The sequence below is a fragment of the Carassius gibelio genome, chromosome B2 (genome assembly GCF_023724105.1).
Source record: "Carassius gibelio isolate Cgi1373 ecotype wild population from Czech Republic chromosome B2, carGib1.2-hapl.c, whole genome shotgun sequence".
NCBI lineage: Eukaryota > Metazoa > Chordata > Actinopteri > Cypriniformes > Cyprinidae > Carassius > Carassius gibelio.
Window position 1 is genome coordinate 19,305,576 of NC_068397.1, and position 25,695 is coordinate 19,331,270.

Consider the following 25,695-nt stretch of genomic DNA (forward strand, 5'->3'; position numbering starts at 1 on the left):
TTGTCTTTTTAAAATCTATTTATTTTCTGCATATGATGATGAATTTGAAAAGATATCAGGCGCAATAACGTTCAAGGTGCACAATTTTTTTTTTTCTTCTTCTCTTTTTTTTTCTTCTTCTGATAGTTTTTGTTCTCTTTTGTTTTTAACATATATAGCTATATACATGAAACTGAACGGTTGGTCCACAAAGTATAACTGTGCGGTTTCAAGTGCTTTTGTACAAAAAGAAAAACAATGTTATTAGTAAAATATTCATTTTAATGGCTTTACTTCATACATAAATACATGTTTAAAGAACACAGGCGCGATCCACTGACTGATCAGTTATATCAGAATGACGTTGATCTTAGAACTGAATGTACACATGGAGGGGCATTTGGGGGCAGTTTTGTCAGCGCTACAAATAAGCAAATCGACGTCCTTTGTTTTTAATTCGCTGTCTGTACCTTCTTCCCAGGACGGCTGCTAAATACTTCTTGACGGCCATCTGTTTTCGGTAGCGACTGTAAATGTCGGTGAAGATCCCATCCGAATGCCTTTTTGATAAGGTTTCCGATTCGTCCTCCTCGCTGCTTCCTCCGCTGCAAATATAGATGAACTGTTATTAGGCCACCGGCTGGCACAGAAAATGTGTTAACAGGTTTCAGTACAGCATAAACGCTCTTGGTGAACCAAACTGATTTTTTATTCCATTGTTCAATAATAAATAATTAAGAGATTTTTTTTTCGTTAGCATTACAACGAATTATTGTAGAAATCGAAAGAAGATCCAGCAGACAAGCCTCATAAATGATGCATGTTGGAATTTAAATGTAGGCTATTCTGATGCATGGCCTCTCGGCATTATTTCTCTAACAATATAGCCTACAACATTTTCGTTTTGGCACAAGCAATTAATATCACTTTTCATTTATCGGGTTTCATCTACGAATAGTTGCCCATGAAATTCCACGCCCATGCGAGCCCACAGACAAAGACACAAGAAGTCGGGGGGAAAAAAATAAAAAGAGTCAAGACAGGACAATGAGAAATCACCTCCACTGAAATCAAAAGGGGGAAAACAAAGATGACGGCAGGTAAACGCTTAAAAAATGCCCTTACCCTACGCGAACTGCCATCAGAGAATGCAGATATTTTCGTGCTGATAACTGAACCAGGATGTCCCTCAAGGCTCTATCTAATAATCCATCTGCATGCCTTTCCGTTCTGAGATAAAACGCCAAACACATAATATCAGTGATGAAATACCACAGAACACGTTTGTTGCAAAGTAATCAGCCCTGATTTGGTTGTATTCTTCTCTCGGCTAAACGCGTAATACGGTTAATACGGTTACTTTCGATTCCCCTAGTAAATCCTGCAATCGATCCGTCTCTCTCTCTCTCTCTCTCTCTCTCTCTCGCTCTATCTATCTATCTATCTATCTATCTATCTATCTATCTATCTATCTATCTATCTATCTATATGTCTATCTATCTATATGTCTGTCTGTCTGTCTGTCTGTCTTAATAGTCACTTGATGCAAAAATCAACAGCAACAATAACAGAAAAAAGCAAAGGAAAAAAGCTAGAAAACAAAAGGAACATAGATAGCGGAACAACAAACTAAACATAATGACATTGATTCGCATATGACATACAGTCATGTGCTGTGAAATAAAGTACCTTTTCTCTGGCGGGTAGTATAACGTGTATAGGTCATCTGTGAGAGAGGGAGGACTTCGTATAGCAATTTGATCAGTCCCAAAAGCCAGGTCGCTTAACGAGTTTCCGTCTTCGTCAAACACATTGTTGTCTAGTCTGGGGAAAAAAATGATTGATGCATTTATTAAAACACAATTTAATCACCGGAGTTATATGGTGTCGAAAAAAAACAGCGCTTGAAAGAAAGTCTAAATAAATCGCTAAATTAATTCTGCCGTTAATTATAGGCTACAGTTGTTTTGCGAACAAAATAAATAAAATGGGCTACACTGTGAGATGATAAATGCGTCATGCCCGAAGCAGGTTCGTGAATCGAATTGATTTTTAAATAAACTGACTTATTATTGTGTTTTTTTTTTTCTTTTTAGGACAAATGGGACTATAATAGGTTAATCTTATTTCTAAGCGTTTCTTCGCAGTTTTTAAAAAATCTTATTATAATGAACCTTATATTTGGCCATATGTGCTCAATAATGAGATTTGATGGTGACTTGTGGAACGTAACCGAATATAACTGACACTGTAATCTTATAATCATCAGTAAATTAACACAACAAAGGGTCCTGCACTGAGCATCTCATTCGTTTTTTCTTCGGTTTGTACAGTGACGCCACTGTACCGTCATCTTATACGGGCCACCCGTTACATTCATTGGTTTCTCATTTTCATACAAGCTACACTGCATCTGCCTGTCCCGATGGAGAAATTCCTTCTTAGCGATACCAACGCCCTCCCACATTGCGCTTGCACTGTAGCCTTGCGTAAACACTCGGGGGGGAAATCTCGTTGGGCTGTTACTGTTTGAAGGCTACAGAATAATACAACAAAGCCAATCCTTTTCCCACTCCATAAATTTAGTACTCCAAAAAAAAAAAAAAAAAAAAAAGATCAAATCCTTATGCGCTTCGACAAGATGATTAAATTCTAGCCCGTTTAGACTGTAAAAGGAAGCTCGTCGCAGAATATAGTTCGTTTCAACATGAAAGAAAACCCCAAAAACGTTGAGCAGAAAAGCTTATACATACCTTATATTGGGAAAAGTCATCCCAATAGGCGTGCAGAAGGCGCTGTAGTGCATTATGATTCCGTAGATGAGCAAAGCTAAAGTCGCTTTACTAGATCTGGCCATGCTGTAAAGACAGAAGAAAGTTCAATAAATAACTTAAACATATAAAACACTTGCCCCGATACAGTCCCGGTAGCCTCAATTTAAAAATGCATCGGACGCCTGGGTAGGGCTGTATTAGGCAATATTCGAGTAATGCGCAAATAACTTTTGATAAGAACGCCTCTGGAATCCAGAAAGGCAAACCAGAAGCTGGTTTTTACTTTTTTAATCGTATTTCCCGCTCATGAGATGATATTTGAAAAGTTTAAAGAATGCCATGCATGCGCATCAGAATCCTTCTCCCGATGAGGCAAACGATAAAACCGGTAGATAATCTTTAGAAAAGGAAAATCCAGTTGCCCGAGCGTCTTCGTATCATATAATTCCTTGGTTTAAACCGAATAAAAACGTCTTTGCCGGATTTTAACCTACCTATTGCAGAGTAGGTAGATAGAAATGCAGTTGGATGCGACTCGGGTGCGGCTGTGATTGTGTGAGAGAGATAGAGATCTTCCTCACAGCACCTCTTCCCTGAAGCGCCACCGTCCTTTGCTTATGTGCTCGTCGGTTCAACCCCTGCACTTTTATACAATAATCAATATAAACAAAATCACTTTTCCAAACAAAACTTCGGTGAAATCAGCAGAACTCGTTTGTCTACATATCCTTTTGCAAAACTTTTTCTGCTGTGCTCCGATTACCTCGGATTTTTATCCATGAATAGGGAGCCTTGCCTTTTTTTCAATAAGTCACATTAAGTATGCCACAGACGTCATCAACCCTTCCTCCCGGGATATAATAGTACAGTTCCTTCCTCATCGATGAACGAGTCACACACATGCACCTCAAATGGAACTTTCCTCTAAACGTAATTTCAGGAGAAAGAACAATTTGCAACTTTTTTTCAACTTGACAATGACAACGTGACTGCCAATTAGGCTCACCAGTCCGTGGAATGTCTCGAGGTCCCAAACCACATCAGTCACTCCATACAAACACTCACGCACTGTCGGACTGAGCAATGATGGGACAATAGAGGGTGGACACGACAATAAAAAGAGCTAAGTTCAAATACGCCACATTTGTCACAGGGTCACAAGCTGAGCGCTGTCCAGCAGTGGAGTGCTGAAATTTCATTGTGAATAAAATAGCGCACACTTTCTTTCTTTTTTTCTTCTTCTTTTTTTATTTATTTTTTTATTAACATGCGCTATATTTATACTGCGCTATATTTATATTTATACTATATTTAAATGTGTCTATCTATTTGTCTATTTATTTATTTTTATTTATATGCATTTATGTATATTTTTTACTAACACAATCAATAAAAGACATATTAGTCTATTTTAGTCTCCTATGCGTCATGGCTTTTCTTTGGTGAGCGGAAATTACTGCGTCTGAATTTTTTTAGAATGATAAACCCACCTAGCTATGTTCCACTTGCAACTTCAATATAAACTCTCGTTATTTTTTGTTATATCACTCACAAAAGCAAAAAGTTATTAAGGGTTTTTTTTTCATGGGAGCCTACTTTGAGCCTACTAGATCCCTGATGCATTTACTGGCTTGTCCACACACAGATGACGAAGTCTGGGTCGTGCACCACGGATGGATTTGCTATGAATTAATTAATGATTACGATTAGTGAACTCTGACGTCATATGACGATACTATAAGTCACCGCTTCGTATGCATGTATACTCACTCATTCTGTACACAGAGCGTGATTTTGTTGAACAATGATCACCTCAGGTCCGTTCTTACCTCAATACTACCCCCATGTGTTTCAGATTTGAAATTACATATGCAAACGTTGCTTGGTTTAAGAGGTGCACGGTCACCTGTAAGCGTCTTGAAGACTTTATTTTTAAGATATTTTTTGTTAGACTTTTGTAAATAAACTAGGCTGTATTTAAACCGTTACATCCAAACGTTGGTGTGCTAAAACACTAGTCACATTTAAATCTAGAACTTAAAACTCATCTGTTTAGCTGTGCATTTATTGAATGAGCACTGTGCAATGTCCGAACTGATTGCACTAGCATATATTTTCACTGCTTTTTTTTTTTTTTTTAATGTAAAATCATTTTCTAACTGTTTTAAATTCATTTTAAAGGAGTAGATTTTTTCATAATTTTAAAAGTTGTAAAATTGCTTGTTGTATTCTTGTTACTTTATTTTATGTAAAGCACTTTGAATTACCATTGTGTACGAAATGTGCTATATAAATAAACTTGCCTTGCCTTGCCTTCTGTATTGCTCGGGAACGTTCTGTTGCTATAGTTACCAGACAACTAATGTTCGCGAGACTTTAACTTTTGTGATACCAGAAAGTTTTTTGAAAACACTGTACAAAGTTGTTCTTTACTGAAACTTTGTTGAAATGTAGCTATAAATTGTATGACCTATACTTGCATAATAGTACATAAATAGTAGCCTACACATAATTTTACTTCGTTTGGGTTTGGTTTAATTAAATTGGGGGTTAGGCTATAACTCACAGCATCATGAATCGCGTTTTAAATTGCTTTTCACCTGTTCATTTGGCCACCCAAGTTACAGCATTCATTCATTCAATCATTCATTCTTTTGTGTAATTATGTAGGCCTATGCAGCATGCATATCAGTAGCCCTATTTTTTTCAGAATTAATTCATAATAAAATAAATGTGTTCTTGATTCACAAACCCATACTCGCCGTAAAAAGAGACAAACACAAAACTTCTGTAAATTAAGCAAATGAGCAAACTGGAAAACGTGCTATTACTGACTGTGTATGAGTCAAGACAAGGAATTATTTACAGTAAAGCTATTAAGTTGTTTCCTCTGGGTATCTTGCTGTAACCAATGAGATTAAGGTACATTTGTCAACTTGAGTGCAAGTATTGATGTCCCTAATTACAGCGGGAGGAAGTTGTTGTTTCGTCACACATTCGTCTCCTGTGTCACTACATATTGTGGTACTTTAAATTTCCAGCTGGTGGTTTATGGTTTCCCTTGTGGATGAACATGACCTCTCTATGACGCATATATAAACATGCATACAAGCATACAAAAACCTCACTTAAAATGGCTTGAAAATTGAAAACATAAATTTTAAATTTTGGAAGTTGCTAACTTATACATATATTTTACAAATCTGATGCATAATATATCATTAGACTATTATGCAGTTTCTTCAGGTGCTATAGTACAGTAAACTGTAGTGTGATCAAACTCTATGGGCCTGCAACTCTTTTATTCAAGAGTTATTGTCTTGAATTTATTGTATTTATTTTCATCTTAAATTTATGGTATTTGCAATAAATATGTGACCCAAGGCCGCAATACCAGTCTTAAGTCACATGGGTATATTTATAGCAAACAATGTATGTTCCAATAAACATAAAGCAATGGAACGCTTATTTATTCAGCTTTCAGATGATGTATAAATCTATATATATAAATGTAAAAAAATATTGTGTAATTATATATATTGCAATACAAAAAATGCAACAATACATATAATGGATAGTGACAATATGTATATTGGTCCTAGTTTACCTAAAATAAAAGTTTAAATAACAAATATAGTAATGGCACAACAAATACAGGAAACTCAGAAGGTCACACATTTGAGCTTTCATGTTTTATTATTTATATAAATAAATTAACAATGAATTATTTAATTTAATTATTTAAATTATTTTATTTAGAACAGCCTACATATTATGTCATGGACATAGTGTAAGTATCTGTGTCTAATATAATACATTTTTAGCTAAGCTGAATCATGAATATTTTGAATATTTTGGTGTCAGCACTGCCTTCCCTGCATGTGCATGGGGGGAAAGGACCAAGTTCATGCATTTAACTCCACCCCTGATGTGATACCAAATTTTGTATTTTAATGACCAGAAACTGTTCACCATATGTGTTAGAAGTATTAATTTTAAACATGCCATTTTAACTTTTTTCTTTTGCTTTATTCTAAATAGTATAATGGGAGTATGGGCCAGATTAACATAAGGACAAAGTGGGGCTGAAGCATGGATTGAAGGGGTCCGACGTGATTGGCTGTGGAGGAAAAAAAAACGTTTACCTAGAATTGATTGGCCATTGGGAGCACCCAAGCGTTCCCAGGTGTGCCGATTGTTGAAAACCTACCACGCACTTGCATATTACAGTGGTGTAGCGAGTCAGCCCCTGGCCCATGTGCAAAAAATGTAAAGTCCATTAATTATTTGTAGCATGCAAGCCACTCAAAAATGAAACCTTTTGCTTTGTTAGCATACTACAGAGTCTCAGGCTTTTGTCAGTTTGTATGATACATTTCAAACAATAAACATATTTTTACACTCTTTAATTTGTATTGAGATATTTTGCCTAATTTCAAGCTGCATTTGACTCAATTATATTTTCCCCTTTAATATTTGCAGCACGGAATAAACATGAATATTTGAATGCATGTTGAAAAAAATCAGAACAATTTAATATAAATGTCTCATGAATCAATCAATCAGAGTTTCAAAAAAAAGTAAAAAGAATGACGGATACCACAGACTTTTTTTTCCTTCTTTTTTTTTTTTGAGGAGTAGGCCTTTGGTGGAATTTTCACATTAACTTCACGCCATGTAACATTATGTTATTATGGTCATTTTGACTTTTACATATTTGACATATAATGATGTTAAGCTTATTTATTTAGTTATTTTTTAATGAGGCACAAAAATGCTGCCATATAGGCTATAGTAAAAGCAAACACATTTGGCACAGCAGCCCAAATAAATAAATAGTGAAGGGATAACGTATTTGAATTATTTGTTAATAATGAAATGTTTTCTGAGTCAATGTTGTAAAAATGAATTTGATGAACCTGACTTGCCATCTCCTCATTGGACATGCCTTTATAGAGAAATGCATATTTACAGATTACGTAATGAAAGTTTGTTTTAAAATAATAATTTAAAGCATTTTATAGATATATTTATCATGTCAGTGAAGGGTTCCTGCTCAAGACCAAGTCAACAGAAAGGGCATCCTGATTTTTCTTTATTTTACAAAAACACAAGGTTTTTTATATTATAAGTGCACACAAATTCAAGTAGACCCTTTGCAGTTCCGAATGATGTATGCTCTTATATTTATGAGCAAAAATTATGGTGCATTTTTAAGTTTCCACTATTATTTTAAATATATATATATATATATATATATATATATATATATATATATATATATATATATTTTTTTTTTTTTTTTAATGCAAGTGATCGCACTGGCACCTCCATGACCTGCAAAGTGCGCTTTACCTTCCGCTCTCCTGAAAATTATTGGATATGCGCCTATAACGTTTAAATTAATACTGTGAAATGCATGAAGTGTTTTATGTCTATTTATTTTTGCTTGAATTTAACAAACATAAAATGTTTCAAACATATTTCTAAATTAAATTAATAGCCAAAAGAAAAAAAAAAGAAATATGAGCACTTTGCCATTACAAACCAAAACTGAACTATTTTAATAGCTGTGTAATGCGGAAGAGAGAGAACAGAAAGACACAGGATCCAGTCGGACTCAGAGAGAGAAATTTCATAAGCTGTTGGACAAGAGCCAGGCCCATGCAGGGCTCTTTTCATTCCCTCGTTTCAATTAAAAGTTCCCCCCAGCTCAGCAGGCCCCCAAACTGACTGGGCCCATATGCACCTGGATACCCAGAAGCTACGCCACCGGCTGTTATTAAAGGCGAAACATACATGTAGCCTACATTAGCTCTTGACACAAGCACACAAGAAAGATTAATCCTTGTCCAGTGTCTGCGCTATTACAGTCCAAAAGATATGAACGATAAAAAAATGTATTTGAACTCATTTACACTTGAGTTGTGGGTATCTTTTAATCGCAATAAGTCACTTCTATAAATGTTTACTAATATTATAGTTAACTCTGGATTCAAGAATTCGCTTTTCTAGCTCTGATAAAATTTAACTGCCGAAAAAGTATGAATTCAATAATTAAGAGCCTGCAATAAAATGGAACATTAATATTTTTAAATGCATTTTAAGTATTAAAAAATATCAGTTGTTTTTATCTGTTATTTACATTAGTGGGAGACTGTGTGGGCCAAATGGGGTGAATTTTAAAACCATTCCAGCCTTGATGATTGTCTTTTTTTAGGGACAGATAGAAGACCTCCTATTAATAAAACTATTTAAAGGGGCTGTATATGCTCAAAAGTTGTCACTGTTTCTAGAAACTGGTTTGCTTTGAGTTCATATATTTGGTGTTGATGCATTTATTATAATAATGTGTTGTAGCCTGGAATAGTAAGTGAGCATACTCTCCATGTGTTGGAGATTGCATTTAATAAACAAATGATAATAAATTCCTATAGTAGAAAACGATGTGGCACCAAGATGGGTTTCTATGAAGGGGGGCCTTGGGTTTGCTATAGCCCCAGGGCCTATGTGTTCTTAACCTGGGCCTGAGTATCTATATTGAGCAAATTATGTTACTTCTTGGGTGTTATATATTTCAAGATTGGTTCTTTCTAGACTAGACAATTGATTACCAAGCATATATAATTTGATTTGTGATTAAAATGTTTTAAAACATCACTGCAATGTTTCCGTGAAATGTGCCCAGGATGTAGGCCCACTATTAATAAAATGATGTTAGAAAGCTGCAGTGATTTAAGTCCACAGGCAGATGGCGCTATAAGACTGATCTAAACACCGTACACTACGAGCAGTCTAGTATTATTACTCATGTTGGCATAATACAAAGGCTACCTGGAGTATTATTATGCTTAAAACATCACCGGACCATGGTCTTTCCTCTACTTCCCAACTGAGAAACTGTGATTTCTTTCCGTTCACCATTCCCTGCGGCGGCCATATTGTTGGATGCGTTGCTGCAAGTTAAACAAATTCAGAGCGGAGGGAGGAGGAACATCTGCGGGAGTCCATCCACTATTCCCAGAGCTGTTTTTGTCATGTACCATAGCCACACAATCTCTACCGGTTCCGGTTTAAAGGTTTTTGTTTGCTAGGATTGGTCACTGTTACTCTTTTCGTTTAACTGCAACACAAGAACAAAACCAAGTAACGTGACTGGATTAATAATATATATGACGGATTTCCCCTCTGTCGGGCACAGCATTTATTTATCACGTCTCGTGAGGTGTTACATGGCAAAGGAATGGGACAGATTGTGATTTTCGAGTTGGACACAACAATAGCACTTTGAGTGCAACACTGAAACATCTAAGGTTACTGTCGAAGAAGCGGTCGGAAGGCGTATGTAACCTCAAGAAAAAAGAACCGATTCGGCAAAGGTAAGAAAACCGATTCGGTTCCTTTGTAAAAGTGTAATCAAATGGCCTAGTCTCCTCTCGGCTTTGGTTTTGTGTGAAACGAGTGTGTGATTGTGCTTGAAAACAACTGTGGGCGTTTAGTTCTGTGTTTTCTCCTAACCTGAATAACAAATATCTGCGGCAGAGGCGTTCTTGTACCAAAACTAGTTGTTTTTCTCGAAAGAAGTTTTGAAGCCGTCTGACTAACGTTAACGTTACCGTGTTCACTTCGACAGAGACCGAGAATGAAACGTGGCTCCTCAAACTTCCCACCTGAACCGTAGATTTCCAAGGAAACGCTGAAACGTCCCGTTCGCAATTATTGCGACGTTATTGTGAACCCCCAGTATTTTGAAACTCGTGTACACTCGCATTTCTGTCTGTTTTTGAGGATTTTGTAGACGAATTTCCACAATGCAGGCCTGTAGTTTACATACACGCCACAGGGAACACGGGGCGATCCATACTTTGGACCAGTGTGTGAACGTCCTGCTTTGATATAGTGCAATTCATTATCAGTAAACTATGTAACTTTCCGCCATTAAGTCTTCATACAACTTCAGATTTTAATGACGTTTGAAAGGGACTCGTGATCAGTTGTGCAATCTTATCAATAGACCTCTTCTCCAGTGTGTTGTTGTTCTTGCAGTCAACCATCCACTCCGATTTGTAGGTACCAACAACATCCGGGCATTTCACACAATTTTCGGTTGTTTACATTGAATAATTAATGAAAGGATGACATAACAAATCCGAGTTCGCGCGTGCACAAGCGCCTAATTAATCTCTCTTCAGTAATCCTTTTGTGAGCACAACCTCTGCCTCATGCTGACTTGACTCCGAGTAAAGGGAAGGATGCCATCTTCTGCTCTGATCTGTTTCCTTTTGATCCTGTTTTCTGTATACTACATGATACTAGCACTCATGCAGGTCATGGCCCTTTTGGGGGTTGTTGGTCTTCAACCATGTAAATGGCAAGGACCCCCAAATATGAAATGAAGATATCAGACTCTTTACAATGACCCCAATCATTCCAAGATTGCAAAACCCATTTTGATACCACATCAAAACTTGAAAATTATACTTCTATATAATAGTAATGCAGTAATTAAAAAGACAAATATAGCAAAATGGGCCTCTTCAGAAGTTCTCTCTGTATATAATTTTATAAGAATAAAATCATATCACACTTTTATTTAACTTTATTTTACATTAATATTTTTGAAAGTGTTTTATGTTCACTGAGATTATTTTAATAAAGTAAACAAGTAATATAGTTAAATATTAATACAACTTTAAACAGGTATATTATATTGTAATATATTGTTTTATAATGCAGTATTTCAAAATGTAGGCTGTTTCTTGTGAAGCAAAAGCTGAATTTCAGCAGTCATTACTCCAGTCTTCAGTGTCACATTATTCTTTAGAAATCATTCTAATATTTTATACTCAAGATCAACAAGAATGATTGACAACCCTGACATAAATTACAGTAAAGATTCTGTTGAATTTTTCACCTGAAACCAGAAAATCCCTGGTTTAACCAATATGCCACAAAGATGATTCGCTTGTTGGTTTCATTTTGTAGTTTCCCACTCTCAGTTCAGGAACTGTGTATGTCCCTTTATGACCCTTTACACCCACATTTATCACTGGGAAGACCATGAAAATATTATAAAATAAGGGATTTTAACCTGCAAGACAGTACAGAGAATGACAGTGATGCAATTTATGTGCTATTGTTAACTAAAATGCAGAGCAAGATGTTATTTTGACAGGAATAAAAGTAGTATTACCTAGACAACAAATACATTGGTTGGATCTCTGTCTATGCCAAAGATGTATCCATGTATATTCATGATTCTGGCAAGGGTAGAAGGGGGTTGAGTTTGGTGGTTATGGGTCTATACATCCCTCATGTCCATCTTTTTTCTGTCCTCCCTCACCCTTTGCTCCAGCCTTTGACAGGCACAGCAGGTGGCTTTTGTGGTATGAATGGACTGGGAAGGAAGTTTGTCCCCCTCCTTGCTTGGCTCTGATTGGCAGCAGCAGCAGAATGCCATGGTGATTAGGCCATTCCGCAGTGCTGCGAGTCTGCCAGAGCGACTACAGTGTTACACTTAATGTTCAGCAGTCAGCTCAGCCAAGCTCTGTATTTACTAACACAGCGTTTTCACTGAAAACCAGAACATATTACCTTAGGATGAGGATTTGAGTCGAGATTCGGAGATAGTTTGGGGGCAAAGAAGTAGCTGATTTTTTTTTTTTTTTAATGCAAAAAAAAAAAAGTGCAGGTTTAACATTTAAATTCATGACTATTTCCTGGTTGTATTGTAATGTTTGTGCATGCGGTGGGTGGACATGGAATATAACAGAACCGTACAAGATCAGACTTGTATCATTGGTTATGTAACTTCAGTGCTGGGACGGTCCGCTTTGAATGAGTAGATTTCACTCAGGTGGGCAGATCCACCCACCTGCCTGCTTTCTACCTCCCCATTTCCTTGTTGGTTTGTTTGGTTGTTTGATTATAATGATGAAGGTGATATATCCGTTTGTTAGTTAGTTCACACAAATATTTCTAGTTTGGATAGTTCACTAAAACGGGCATCATTTTCTCGCCCTCATGTTGTTTCAAAACTGCATGACTGTCTTATTTCCTCTTAACATACAATTTTTTCATTTTTATCAGGACATCTCTGTTATCTAATTGCAATTGAATAAGTAATGAAAAAGATTTTGAAGGAGCTGGATACACAGTTGAATTCCATGTGGAAAAACCAGACACATGCATGAATTCTTCTTATCACATTCTCCTCTTTTTTTATATCTGTCACAGTTTTAATCTGTTCTGCCTTTGCGGTTTTACATAGACCAGGGGTGGCAAACTTCGGTCCTGGAGAGCCGCAGCCCTGCAGAGTTCTGCTCCTTCCCTAATTAAAACTCACCTGCCTGTAGCTCTCTAGTAACCCTTCAGACCTTGATAAGCTTGTTCAGGTGCGTTTGATATGGGTTGAAGCAAAACTGCAGGGCTGCGGCTCTCCGGGACTGATGTTCGCCACCCCTGACATAGACCATGCATTTAACATGTTTCAGCATGGCACCTTGCTCTATTAATCTGTTATCAATTTCTTAAATAACCAAACTTCAACCACTTATAGGGATAGCTTCAAAAAAAATAAAGACTGAATCATTGATGTCACATGAATAATTTTAATGGTGTTCTTTCTGAGCCTTGAATGTGGTAGTTGTTTTGCTATCTATCCGGGGTCAGAAAGCTCTCAGATTTCATAAAAAAATATTTTTATTTGTGCTCTGAAAATGAATGAAGGTCTTATGGGTTTGGAACGACATAAGGGTGAGAGACAGAATTTTCATTTTTGGGTGAAATATCCCTGTGAGGGTAAATCTCTTGAAAGTCCCTGAAGTGACATTGGAGTGATCAAAAATATTCCAATATTCCAAAAAAGATTTGATTCCTTCATGCCTAATTTTCTTTCCTTGCATCCTTCTCTTCCATCCTAAGGATGATGGAGCTAAAACGCAAGGAAAGGAAAAAAGAATGCACAAATAAGAAATTAAATACACAGAGTTTACTTTTTTGGGTGAAGTAGTAAGTTTAGATAGTAGTGGTAGTAGTAGTAGTAGTAGTAATCATGCTTCAGGTGATGCAATATGAAATCCCAGTCATTGTTAATGCAGTGATCAAGACCTGGGACACGTACCACTGCAGACACCGAAGTAAGCATACATTCAAAAAACACGCATGGATCTCTGCAGAGCTGTAGATTTTCTGTCCTTAATCCTTTTGATCTGACTAGTGCTGGCATGAGACCCTGTGTTTCATGTCATGTGGCATTCTGATGCTCTGAGTGTTTAATCAGGTCTGTGTGCGAATGTGTCTGACCATCACTAACCGTGTCACTGTTCAGCCTCCATGAGCGAGGACCCACTGCCCTCTCAGCTCACTCTCTCCAGTCTTGCACTCACTGAAGCAGAGGGATTGATGTTTTTAACAGAACACTTTTCATGGCTCTCATCAGCACTGAGGGGATAATGATACGTCTCATAATTAGAGAGTTTATTCATATCACTGACTTTGATTAGAATGTGGGTCAAATGATTTGTGTGCAGCATGACTTACAGCGCGGAAAGGAAGTGTCATTAAATTACGTCACTGATAAAGAGGGAAAGGCATGAATAATTTTAGTCCCAAAGCTGCTTTTGTATGCAACCATTAAAAAGTTTGGGGTCATTTAAATGTGTTTCTATTTTACAGTCTGATTGGCTGATGAATGTTTTAAGATGTGCAGTTACCAATGACACTGAAAAAGCAAATAAATGTATTAAACAATAAGATTAAAAAAACAACAACTAATTACTGTGTTTTGGAATTGCAACTGAGGCATTGGATGAGATCAGAAATTGGTCCTACACACAAAAACAATGTCTTTAGGTGCTTACCAAGATTGTGTTTAATATTTGTAAAATATGATGACATTTTACATAAATTACATTTTATTTGAAGATAATTTATTTTCAAACTTTTTTTTTCCTGTGATGGCAAAGCTTAATTTTCAGCATTACTCCAGTTTACGGTGTCTTCATATTTTTGTGGAAACTGTGATAAATTTTTTATTAGGGTTGTTGAACACTGAAAAGAACAGCATTTATATCAAATAGAAAACATTATAAATTTCTTTACTGACAATTTTGATTAATTTAATGCATCCGTGCTAAATGAAAGCATTTATGATTATTTATAAAAATAAAAAAAAATTCCTCTATGTATTCCCTCAACCCTGACAGGCCCAGCTGGATCAAATGGTGTATGACGGAAAGCTTCAGGAACCTTTTGTAATCCAACCTAACTGAATTCGATTTAAGTTTGATTTCAATTCCTGTTAGCCTGGTGGAGTTCATTATGTTCTAGTTTATTGATCAGTCTGCCTAGTCACATGTTTCAGCAGCTATTTATATTGCTGTAATCATGAAGGCCATTTGATATTCCTTTTAATATATCTTGGCCACTTGTTCGGTTGTTCAGCTGTTCAGTTCTTATAGCTCAAGTGGCCAACCTGCTAATCAGTTTGGGTTGATTTACACTGCCTAGCAGATGTGTGACCTATAACAACTGGGCATGGTCATTGATATTTATGACCCTTTGCCTGACCTCATATACTGCCTTAAAAGGTCTTTGTAATGGATAACCATAAAGGCTAAACGCTGAAGTGCTGCTGCTTTTCAGTGGTAGAGAGAGCAAAGCATTAGACCTATGAAAAGTGATGTCATTGAGGTTCAAGGAATTTAACCTATCAGAAGTGAAGAGAGCCTTACTTAGGTTGCTAGAATGTAATGTTGAAGTTTTCTATTTTGCCCTCTTGCTCCATTTAGCATTTATCTGTCTATCTATCTGTCAGTCAGTCTCAAATTTCACAAAGCACTTACTGTTAAATTGTGAAATTTAATTATTAAATTTATTAATTTTTTTTTATTTATATTTATTATTTTACAGCCCCCACACATTTTTTAATCTTAGTTTTATTTCAGAATCACTGGTAGCAGAGTTTTTTTTTTTTTTTTTTTTTTTTCTCATTGTTTCCCTCATTCAGGCAATCTATAGCCTTGTGATTTCACACACCCAAGTGTCCCTCAATAAACCCAGGATTTCCTTGTTAGCGCTATGTGTTGTGCACAACTTGAAGGAACAGATTTGAAAGTGTGGATTTGAGAATTGGAGGGCTGCTAAGTAGAGATGCTCGACCATGTGCCTTTCCAGAGGAAAATGTCAATAAAAAGGTAAAGCCCTGTTTACGGCTGGTATTAAGATTCATTTTGGTCAATCACATCACAAGTAGAAGCGGAAGACACATTCCTATTTACAACTTGTTTAAATTTGTCACCTTTGTCAACTTTTAGCGACCCGTTTTCTGATCTTTCAATCTGTTATTGCGAAATAAGCTTTCTCTTAAACACTTGTTGTCCCAAGCCTGATGCTGAGCAAGTTTTAGTGACTTCATTTGTTCAGTTAATAGTTTAGAGTGTATGAACCAGCTTGCACTGCTTTCAGACAAGCTGTGTGAGTGAAACCGTACATGGATGTACAGTGCAGTGTTCATCCGAGCGTAGAGAAGAGGGTCCATCCGTCCGTGTCACTGATGTGTACACACTGTCAGTGCTCTTTCAACTCTCTATAGGCACAGACCTCCCATTGTTTGCCAATAATCCTCACATCTGCGAACTACTTTCTGTCTCAGTCTTTTCTCTTCCAATCCAAGTCTCTCTTTCCCCCATTTGCTGACATACACTCTCTTGTCAATCTCTGTTACTCACGCTGCTTTTCAAAGACCCACGCTACCCCAAACAAGTACTTGTAGTGTGCTTTTACAATATGATCATCTTTAAAAGTACATCAGGTGAGAACTGAGCCATTGATTATGAAAAATCGTATTTAATTGTAAGCTGGTGGGACAAAAATAGGATACATGCCAAAATATCAAATCTGTGGATTACTTAGACTTTGCAGTGTAAGGCCCGATCCCTCTGTGTGTCTCTCTTTACAATGAGTGAGTTTTCTTAAAAAACAACAATTTTGTCCTCTCATTGCTGGAAAATATAATGTAGCAATTCAGTGTTTAAACTTTTATTAATAAAAGTCGCAGGTGCTGCGTTAAGTTTCTTTGCTCCTGGATGTGTTAAGCTGGGTGATCTCTGATACAGCGTGTGTGTCAGTAAGCAGTGCATTCATTAAAAAAACTAATTAAAGGCTCTAATGCACACCAGTTAGCGAGCTAGATGACGTATGATTGATATATATATATATATATAATATAGGATTGGTATCAAAATTGGGAATTGAAAATTTGCTGGCATTTGGCTACTAAAGTTTTGATCTCATGACAACCCCACTCTCAGCCACTCCATTAGTTCTGTGTGCTTGTCACACACTGAGCACTAAGCAGCTCTCTTACAAAGCTTAGATTGTACTCGGATGCCACATGCTTGCTTCTCCATTATTAGTCTGAATCCAACAACATTGACATTTTACACTGTGTCCACATTTAGAGCAAATGACCCCGAGTGATGCTACAAAACTAAATCGCTCCTGTCACGCTCCACAGATCGGTGTCCACTGCAGGCATGTGACGTCACTATTGAAATTTATAATGGGAGCAATGGAGTTGTGCTGGCATCATGTCGCTTGCTCTCAGTGTAGGTCGGATGTAAACGATTCTTAGATTTTAGCAGAGGTCAAGGTTGAATTGATTGAAGCTCATTTGTCAGGGGTATATAAATGTTCTCCTCATTGAAAGGATGCCGCAGTCCCCTCAGGCCCAGTTTTTGAAATCACATTATGGGTATTAGAAGCAAATGATGTAGTGCTGAGCTTTATATGACTCCATCAGAGGTCAGATCTTTCTCCAGTTACTTCCTGTCCACCGCTTCTCAGAGCTGGGATTGATGAAAGCCCATGCTGGCGTGTTTACAAGCATCCGTCATGGGCTAATCCTGTCCTGAGGAGATGACACCTTTCTAGAGGTTTCCTCACTGGGTCAAGGGGGCGGATGCAGCTCACGTGTAGGGACATGTTCGGCCCGCTTCAAGCACTCAAGCTCACACTCAAGAACTCCAGTTCAAACACTCTTCACTGCTTTGTTTGTCTTGAATCAGCTTTCACCCAATCCTCCTGGTGTGTGTTCACGGTGTGTGTGTGTGTCTCTGCACTTTGATGGGTTAAATGCAGAGCACAAAAGTATGGGTCAACATACTTGGCCACACATCTCTTCACTTCACTTCAAAAGAAAACTGCTCATGAAGTGACTCTAGAGCAGTTCTTGAGATTATGTCTATGTACTTATGTACTGAGGCGGCAGACGCTGAAAACGCCATTCATTCATGCAGAACATGCAGGATTTATATTTGAATATTACTTTCGTGGCTTAATATTCACAGACATTTGTTCATATCGTGTTTTGATTCATGTGTACTGACTTACTATTGATTTATTCACCCAAAATTGGCAAATTCCGTGACATTCTGCTTTATAAAGTAAATTCCATGACTGAATTCCACGATTCCCTCAGTTTTTTTCTGCATTGTGGATATCATAGGGCCCTACATATACCTTTGATCATTAACCTTGTAGCCTCCAGTAAGTTGTCCTTTAAAGTCATCGTTCAAAATGAAAAACTCCCCTATGGAGGAAATGACTGTGATTTTTACTTCCAAACCGACTGTTGCACTATTCTTGTCTGTCATCGTCTGTTTCTCCCAGCTATCGGTGTTTTCTGTGCGGTGGCCCTGCTGTGTCCTGTAACGCTCCTCTTAGGGCCACCTGTTCCTTCAAGGCCACGCTTGCATTTCTCATTCCCCTGCACATGTGTGCCTCCGTCATGCCGAGTGCAGCCCAGACAAAGAGGCCTGGCAGAAACACAAGCAGGGACGGGGCATCTGGAGATTATACTGTCATCTCTCTGGAGCTCTGCCTGCCAGGGTAAAGCCCTCCAATCACATTGACCCACACGGAGCAGTCAACACGTCCTGACACTTTTGTGTGGGTTGTTGGGGATGTGGATTGGTGTCCCAGCGCTGCTCAAAAGACGCCTGTGTGATTAACTCTGACATGTGCATTGCTGCGGAATGACGGCAAATCTGTTGAAAGCAGTTTTGATCTGGCTAGTAACAGGAAACAGATGCTTGTATGAGGTCTGATTTCAGGTTTCCTTCATTGTGAAAATACATTTCCTTGTTTGACATGAATTTCTTAAGCCCTCTCTTATTTTGTATTATGTAATGTCAATTAAAATGTGAAGAACAAGTGAACAACTGTGAGATTTTGCAGCCTCCACCACAAAGTTGTCCAAGCTTTGTTATTATTATTGCTTGGGTTTATACTTGGGGGTTTAATGATTAAAGGGTTAGTATGATTTTCCTCTGCTGAATGCAAAATAATATTTTGAAGGATATAAAATATAGAGAGTATGATTACAGCAGAAACTTTTCATAATTTGCCATTTTTATAAAAAAAAAAATGTTTATTTTAAATGTACACCGCACACATTGGGGAGCAGTACATTTTATTTTATTAATTTTTTTCTTAAGAAATTAATACTCTTATTCATCCAGGACCCATTAAATTTTATGCTGAAAATATTTTTCAAACTAGGGCTGCAACTAAAGATTATTTTGATAAGTGATTAATTTGTCTAATATTTCTTCAACTAATCAGTCCTAAATGTAATTGTTTTATAATAAAATAATAATAATAATTTCTTTAAAATTCTTGTAATTTCACATGCTTTTCTCCAAACAGTTTACAGTTTGAAGGCTATTAAAACAAGTCTAGTTAATGAATCTATACATGATGTGCAAAAAAGGGTTAAATATAAACATTCTGAAACAAAACAAAAAATCTGCTTGCTTAATTTCGCTAAATTAAAATAAAAACAGACTAAATGTTAACTGTTCAAGCATAGTAACCCATTACATTAGTGATATTAATAGTATACATAATTACATTATGTCCATTAACTCCCTTTAAGTGCCTTTACTATTACTGCTCTCATAAAAATCCAATTACTTGTGTTGCATCTGGTTGCATGTAGAATTTTAAACCAATGTTTACAAGAAAAATTTGATCAAAATGTTTAAAGTCAGTACTATTGCAGTGCTATTCTCTTGTGTGCCGTCTGTTTGATGCACATACAGTACATGTGACAGCGTTCATTTAGTGACGTTGTTTCATGATTATCCTGCAAGCAAAATGGAAAAACAATCTGTAACTTTGTCATTTACAGATAAAGATACAAATGTGAAAAGCAAGTTACATGCTCAGGAAAACCCCTCTGCTATATGATATATGGATTTTGCCAAGAACTGCATTATTCAATACTGTGAAGTGACATGACCTGCAAAGGTTATCTGTGCAAAGCATGCAGATGCATGCTAATCAAATTTGTTAACAGTATTGATCATTTTCATTATTGATTGATTATATAATTAATTTTATTGATAGTTGTTGCAGCTCTATTTCAAATAAATGCATCTCTTATCATAGAATTGTAAAAAAAAAAAAAAAAAAAAAAAAGAACTCAGTTGAACAAAAAATGTAAGTAGCGACTTTCAACATTGATAATATGAAACGTTTCTTGATAATGTTAACAATGTGGAAATGCGTCATCACATCGCTGTCTATGAAAAGGGTCCATTGTTTCAAAGAGTGAAAGAGCCTCTCTCAGGGAATCTCAGTAGTCTGATGTGACACGTCTTACATTTATTTTTATTGTAGCCATAAATGGTTGCAATCGCTATATTGCTATAGCATTCATTTTACAAAAATGGCATGAGAGCTGGTAAATACTTTATCATCTCTCCACAGGCTTGACTATGGGCTGTGTCAAGAGTAAAGAGGACAAGGGTCCGACGCAAAAGTACCGCCCAGATCCCACCAGTCCCACCCCTGGGTCACACATGGGGCTCTACGGACCAGACCCCACTCAGATGGGTCAGTCACCTGCCCTGAAAGGCCCCACCAACAACTACAACAGCCGCACACCTGGACTCACCCCGTTTGGTGGCTCCTCCTCTGTCATCACACCCTTCGGTGGAGCCGCCTCCTCTTCCTTCTCCACTGTTGCTGTTAGCAACCCCTTCCCCGGTGCCGTCACAGGTGAGTGGATGAGTGATAAGAGCTCTGCCTGTACCTCTTTGTCTAAGCAAACAAGAATTCCTAAGAAACCGTATCAGATGTCTGATACCAGATCTGGCCTCATGGATCTTGACATTCCCCCATTCCAGGTTTTGTGTGCTCTATACAAAATATGTGAATGATATTTATTAATTCCCTGTTATAAATTGTGTATATATAGGGTCATCATGAGGATAAAGTTTGTGTTTGGGGTTCTGTTTTGCGTAAGCAAGCACTTTTTGAGAAGGATACGGTTCATTGTAGCCAGATGTTATGTAAAGGAGACCACTAAAACAATACATCCAGTATGTTTCATTAAATTAGAATTAGAAACGGCAGTTGTAGTAGACCTAAACAAATGCGATTTATTCCTTCAGGCAGTGCTGTGAAGAGATCTCTTGATATCAAGTCTGTCTCTCCATGACTCCAAGAGGCTGGGTATAAATGCGATATGTGTCTACAGCAGAAAAGCCAAATAATTAGATCTTTGTGTACTCTGAACGGCACAGTTTTTATTCAGTAGGGTTATAAATAGCTTAATTATCACATCGTGTCTTGTCACAGGGCAAGAGTTGTTCACGAATCTGCTTTTTCCGGCAATATTTGATCTGATAGTCTTTGCTTACATGCTAAATCCAATGTAACATTGTCCGCAGGTCAAACATCCCAAAGCGATTATCGGCCGATAGTGATCAGTAGCCCTAGTAATAACAATAAATGATGCATAATTGCAAGCAAGTAACCCTATGACGAACCATAATCTTAAACCTAACCGTATGGTTAATACATGTAGTTAATTAATATCACTCCTCAATACTTAAATGTACACTACTGATCAAAAGTTTGGGATCAGTATGACTTGTAAGTTTTTTTTTAAAGAAGAATCTTATGCTCATCAAGGCTGCATTTATTTCTGCAAAAATACAGAAAAAAAAACAGGAATCTTGTAAAATGTTATTACAATATAAAATAATGGTTTCTATTTTAATATCCTTTAAAATATAGTTTATTTTTGTAATGCAAAACTGAATTTCCATCAGCCATTACTCCAGTATAAAGTGTCACATGAGCCTCAAGAAATTATTCTAATATGCTGATTTATTATTAGACTTATCAATGTTGGCAACGGTTGTGCTGCCAAATGTTTTTTTTTTTTTACTGCAATATTGTTTCAGGATTCTTTGTTGAATAAAAAGTTAAAAAGAAAAGCATTAAATCAAAATATAAATCTATGCTGCCATTTCTTAACAATTTAACACATCCTTGCTGAATATTTTTTTTTTTATTTCCTAAAAAAAAGAAAGAATAAAAATGTACTGACCCCAAATTTTGAACTGTTGTGTATATTGTTACAAAATATTCTTGTTTTAAATAAATTATTCTTTTTAATGTTTTATACATCGAAGTATCCTGAAAAAAAGTATCACAGGTTCCAAAAAAAAAAAAAAAAATTTAACCGGCACAACAGTTTCCAGCACTGGTAATAAATCATATTAGAAGCATTTCTGAAGGATCACATTACACTGAAGACTGGAATAATGATGCTGAAAATTCAACTTTGCACCACAGGAATAAATTTGATTTAAATGTATATCAAAATAGAAAAACTTTATTTTACATCATAATAATATTTCATAATATTAACTTTTTTCCCCTGTATTTTTGATTAAATAAATGCAGCCTTGATGAGCATAAGAAACTCCTGTAAAAAAACATTAAACATTTTTATATGTATTCATATTTGCAATTACTGTGTGTTGTAGTTGCTACAGAGAAGTTTCTGCTGTTAAGAAATTGTAGTGGTAGCATTATCAACTCCTGCAGCTCTGCTATTGGAAAAACCCTAATTACTCATCACCAACACATTGCCAACAGGTTCAAACCTGATCCAATTGAATAGCCAAACAGAAGAAACGCCAGCGCCCGTGCACACGTCATACCTGTTCGCTTCTGGACTTGGCAGATCTGTGTGTAATCAGCGGGTCGGCCCTCTGTTCTTCGCTAATGGATAATCTGGTCTCAGGGGCCTGCTTCGGTTTAATCCAAGCTCCTTCCTTTTGTCCTCCCTCCCACTCAGAACCATCTCAGCTCTGCCTTGGTCCTACTGGGCCATCCATAAACCATGCTGGTGAAAATCCCATTGTTGATGTAGTGAAGCCAAAGAGCGAGCCGGCTAATGATAACTGACTACAGATAGGACCGAGCCGGGAACAAAAATCAATGGACACGTCATTCAGCACATCTATAAACGCTTAACTAAACTCTATTATGTGGCTGAAATAGCATCTAATGCGGCAATTTCAAAGAAAAAATCAAGTTACTTAGGAGCAGCTAACTAGCTATTAGCGTACTATTATCGTATTGCTTGTCTGAGCCTGTGATTTGCGTCTTTACAGAACCCGAATTGATTTTTCTTGCAGGCGGTGTAACTTTCTTTGTGGCCTTATATGATTATGAAGCCAGGACATCAGATGACCTCTCCTTCAAGAAAGGCGATAGATTTCAGATCATCAACAACACGTGAGTCCCTCAGCTTTTGCTCGTATGGTCATATCCAACCCCGGGGTAGCATATTTTGAGTGTATATAAATGAATTTGAAAGACAATCCAGCTACAGGAATTAAATTTGGCAGGATTTATAAAAAAAAAAATAATAATAATAATAATCCATCATTGTATTCCAAGTTCATCGAGGACTAAATCTGTCTGGGTTAATGTGTTTCCATAATGGGCCATCTGTTCATCCACCAGCTAGGTTTAGCTTTCAGTAAACGCTCACTGTTAAAAAAAATCTCTCTCTCTAATGACCCTGACGTTTTAATCATACACTTCAAATTCCTTCACTTCCCTGCATTTTAACTTTGTTGATAACATGGGCTGCAGGCGCTTGTTGCTGACTTGTTTTCAGTTTCTGGTGAAGGACGTGAACCTGATAACTGGCTTGTCTTTTGCTTCGGCCCACAGAGAGGGAGACTGGTGGGAGGCTCGTTCCATCAACACGGGGCAGAAGGGCTACATTCCCAGCAATTATGTGGCCCCTGCAGACTCCATCCAAGCGGAAGAGTAAGTAACTCCTCTCCTCCTGTGCTCGTCCAATCATCTCATCCCTTCACACCGTAATTAAGAGAGCGTGATAGCCAGTCACACATACGCCAGGAGCACTGGTGCTGACAAACACACCAACAAAAGACTCTCTCTTTTTAAATACAAACTTTGTCTGTCTTCTTTCAGTGTAATTCCCTCTCACACTTATTACTCTTGCTCTTTTCCTCCCTTTTTTCTCTGTTATACTATTTTGTGCATGCATTTACTTTTAGTTTTTGCTGTTTCATTCTGTAAATTTATTAATCCGTATTAATTTTAGTATTTAATCACCATATTCATTCATGATATATATATATATATATATATATATATATATATATATATATATATATGTATGTGTGTGTGTGTGTGTGTGTGTGTATGTATGTGTGTGTTTGTATATATTATTGTATATAATTCCTATTTAAAAAATGTAACTTTCTTTTCATGAAAACAATCTTGAAAAAATAACAGCTTCCCCAAACATATTAAGCTAAACAACTGTTGTCAACTTTGATGATTAAAAAATATTTATTGAGCAGCACATCTGTATATTAGAATGATTTCTGAAGATCATGTGACACTGAATACTGCAGTAATGACTGGGGAAAATTCAGCTTTGTCATCACATGAATAAATTCCTTTTTAAAATACATTACAATTGTACATATATCTTTAATAAACTTATATTTACTAATCTAATATTACTTATAACATTATTTTATAATATTTCATAATATGAGCCTACTGCTATTATTCCTTATTTTGGAATTCCTTATTTACAAAAATTTGAATGGTAGCGTTTTGTTTTTTAAGTGTTTTTTTGGGATGTTGCTTTTATTCTATTTTTTGTATTCATTTTTTTTGGCTATTATTATATCATTTTTATAATTAGTTTAGAGCCCTAGCTGAGTTTTCTTCAGACTGCTTTTTATGTATTCTACAAACTCTGATTTAACATGGCTGGGCAAGTGTTTATTTTCATTTATTGTTATCTCGCAGATGGTACTTTGGGAAAATGGGTCGTAAAGATGCTGAGCGACTGCTTCTGGTTCCCGGAAACCAGCGGGGCACTTTTTTGGTCCGAGAAAGTGAGACCACTAAAGGTAAACGAATCGCTGTCCTTCTTAAGAAGTCCATCTCACAGCGCTGGTGCTCAAAAACGAACCATCCATCATCCATTCCCTCCTCTCCTCCTGGCAGGGGCTTACTCTCTCTCAATACGGGACTGGGATGAGATGAAGGGAGACAACGTGAAACACTACAAAATCCGAAAGCTTGACAACGGAGGCTATTACATCACCACAAGAGCTCAGTTTGACACTCTACAGAAACTGGTGAAGCATTACACAGGTTAGCACATTCACTTCAAACAGTGTTGTTTCTTGTTTCTCCTTTTAGTTCAAATGGACAGAAGCCTTGAATACCAGTCCTGTGGAGATGGCAAGGTGTTGATTTGAAGCTTAGGGGTCTCACTGTGACTAGTGCTAACGGGTGCCTGACATCTGCTGTGAGAATGTGTCCCTGTTCACTCAGACGGTCAGTTAATCTTGGCCTAGATTCACAGGAGAACGCCTGAGAGTGCTTTTGACATCGACTCGTCTTTGATCTTATGAGACGTTACGAGAGCGTCCTGCCACAGAACTGTTGTAGTTGACGCCAGTCTCCACAAAGAAAAACCATCAGATTCACCTAATTGTGTTTTTTGACAAGCTGTCAACCCAATGTTATGTTTACCTCAGCAGTTAAACTCTCAAAAGCAGGATTACTTGAT

General features: G+C 37.0%; 2 protein-coding genes across 4 annotated transcripts in view; one reads left to right on the top strand and one right to left on the bottom strand.

Annotated features, from left to right (window-relative positions):
* On the bottom strand, positions 1-9,717 carry adcyap1b (adenylate cyclase activating polypeptide 1b). 3 transcript variants are annotated; one of them, XM_052548426.1, is made up of 5 exons: positions 9,588-9,717; positions 2,733-2,837; positions 1,669-1,803; positions 1,105-1,209; positions 1-584 (listed from the first exon to the last, which is right to left on the bottom strand). In XM_052548426.1, the coding sequence occupies exons 2-5, from the start codon at positions 2,834-2,836 to the stop codon at positions 401-403; spliced, it is 528 nt and encodes a 175-aa protein (XP_052404386.1). In that variant the 5' UTR covers position 2,837; positions 9,588-9,717; the 3' UTR covers positions 1-400. The 3 variants fall into 3 exon arrangements, with proteins under 3 accessions (XP_052404386.1, XP_052404385.1, XP_052404387.1); XM_052548425.1 differs by lacking the exon at positions 9,588-9,717 and adding an exon at positions 3,248-3,575; XM_052548427.1 differs by lacking the exons at positions 1,105-1,209; positions 9,588-9,717 and adding an exon at positions 3,248-3,562.
* Positions 9,690-25,695, top strand: part of yes1 (YES proto-oncogene 1, Src family tyrosine kinase) — a 26,899-nt gene continuing 10,893 nt past the window's right edge. Inside the window, exons 1-6 of the mRNA XM_052548424.1 lie at positions 9,690-10,132; positions 20,529-20,819; positions 23,258-23,357; positions 23,802-23,900; positions 24,924-25,027; positions 25,125-25,274. Coding sequence (XP_052404384.1) covers positions 20,537-20,819; positions 23,258-23,357; positions 23,802-23,900; positions 24,924-25,027; positions 25,125-25,274 — 736 coding nt within the window. The 5' untranslated portion in view covers positions 9,690-10,132; positions 20,529-20,536. The remainder of the gene's footprint in view (positions 10,133-20,528; positions 20,820-23,257; positions 23,358-23,801; positions 23,901-24,923; positions 25,028-25,124; positions 25,275-25,695) is intronic.

Coding starts and splice junctions, on each gene's coding strand:
- adcyap1b (XM_052548426.1), bottom strand. CDS start 2,836: ATGGCCAGATCTAGTAAAGCGACTTTAGCTTTGCTCATCTACGGAATC. Junction 1,804..2,732: donor ATGACTTTTCCCAATATAAG/GTATGTATAAGC, acceptor TTTTTTCCCCAG/ACTAGACAACAATGTGTTTG. Junction 585..1,104: donor CTGATGGCAGTTCGCGTAGG/GTAAGGGCATTT, acceptor CTATATTTGCAG/CGGAGGAAGCAGCGAGGAGG.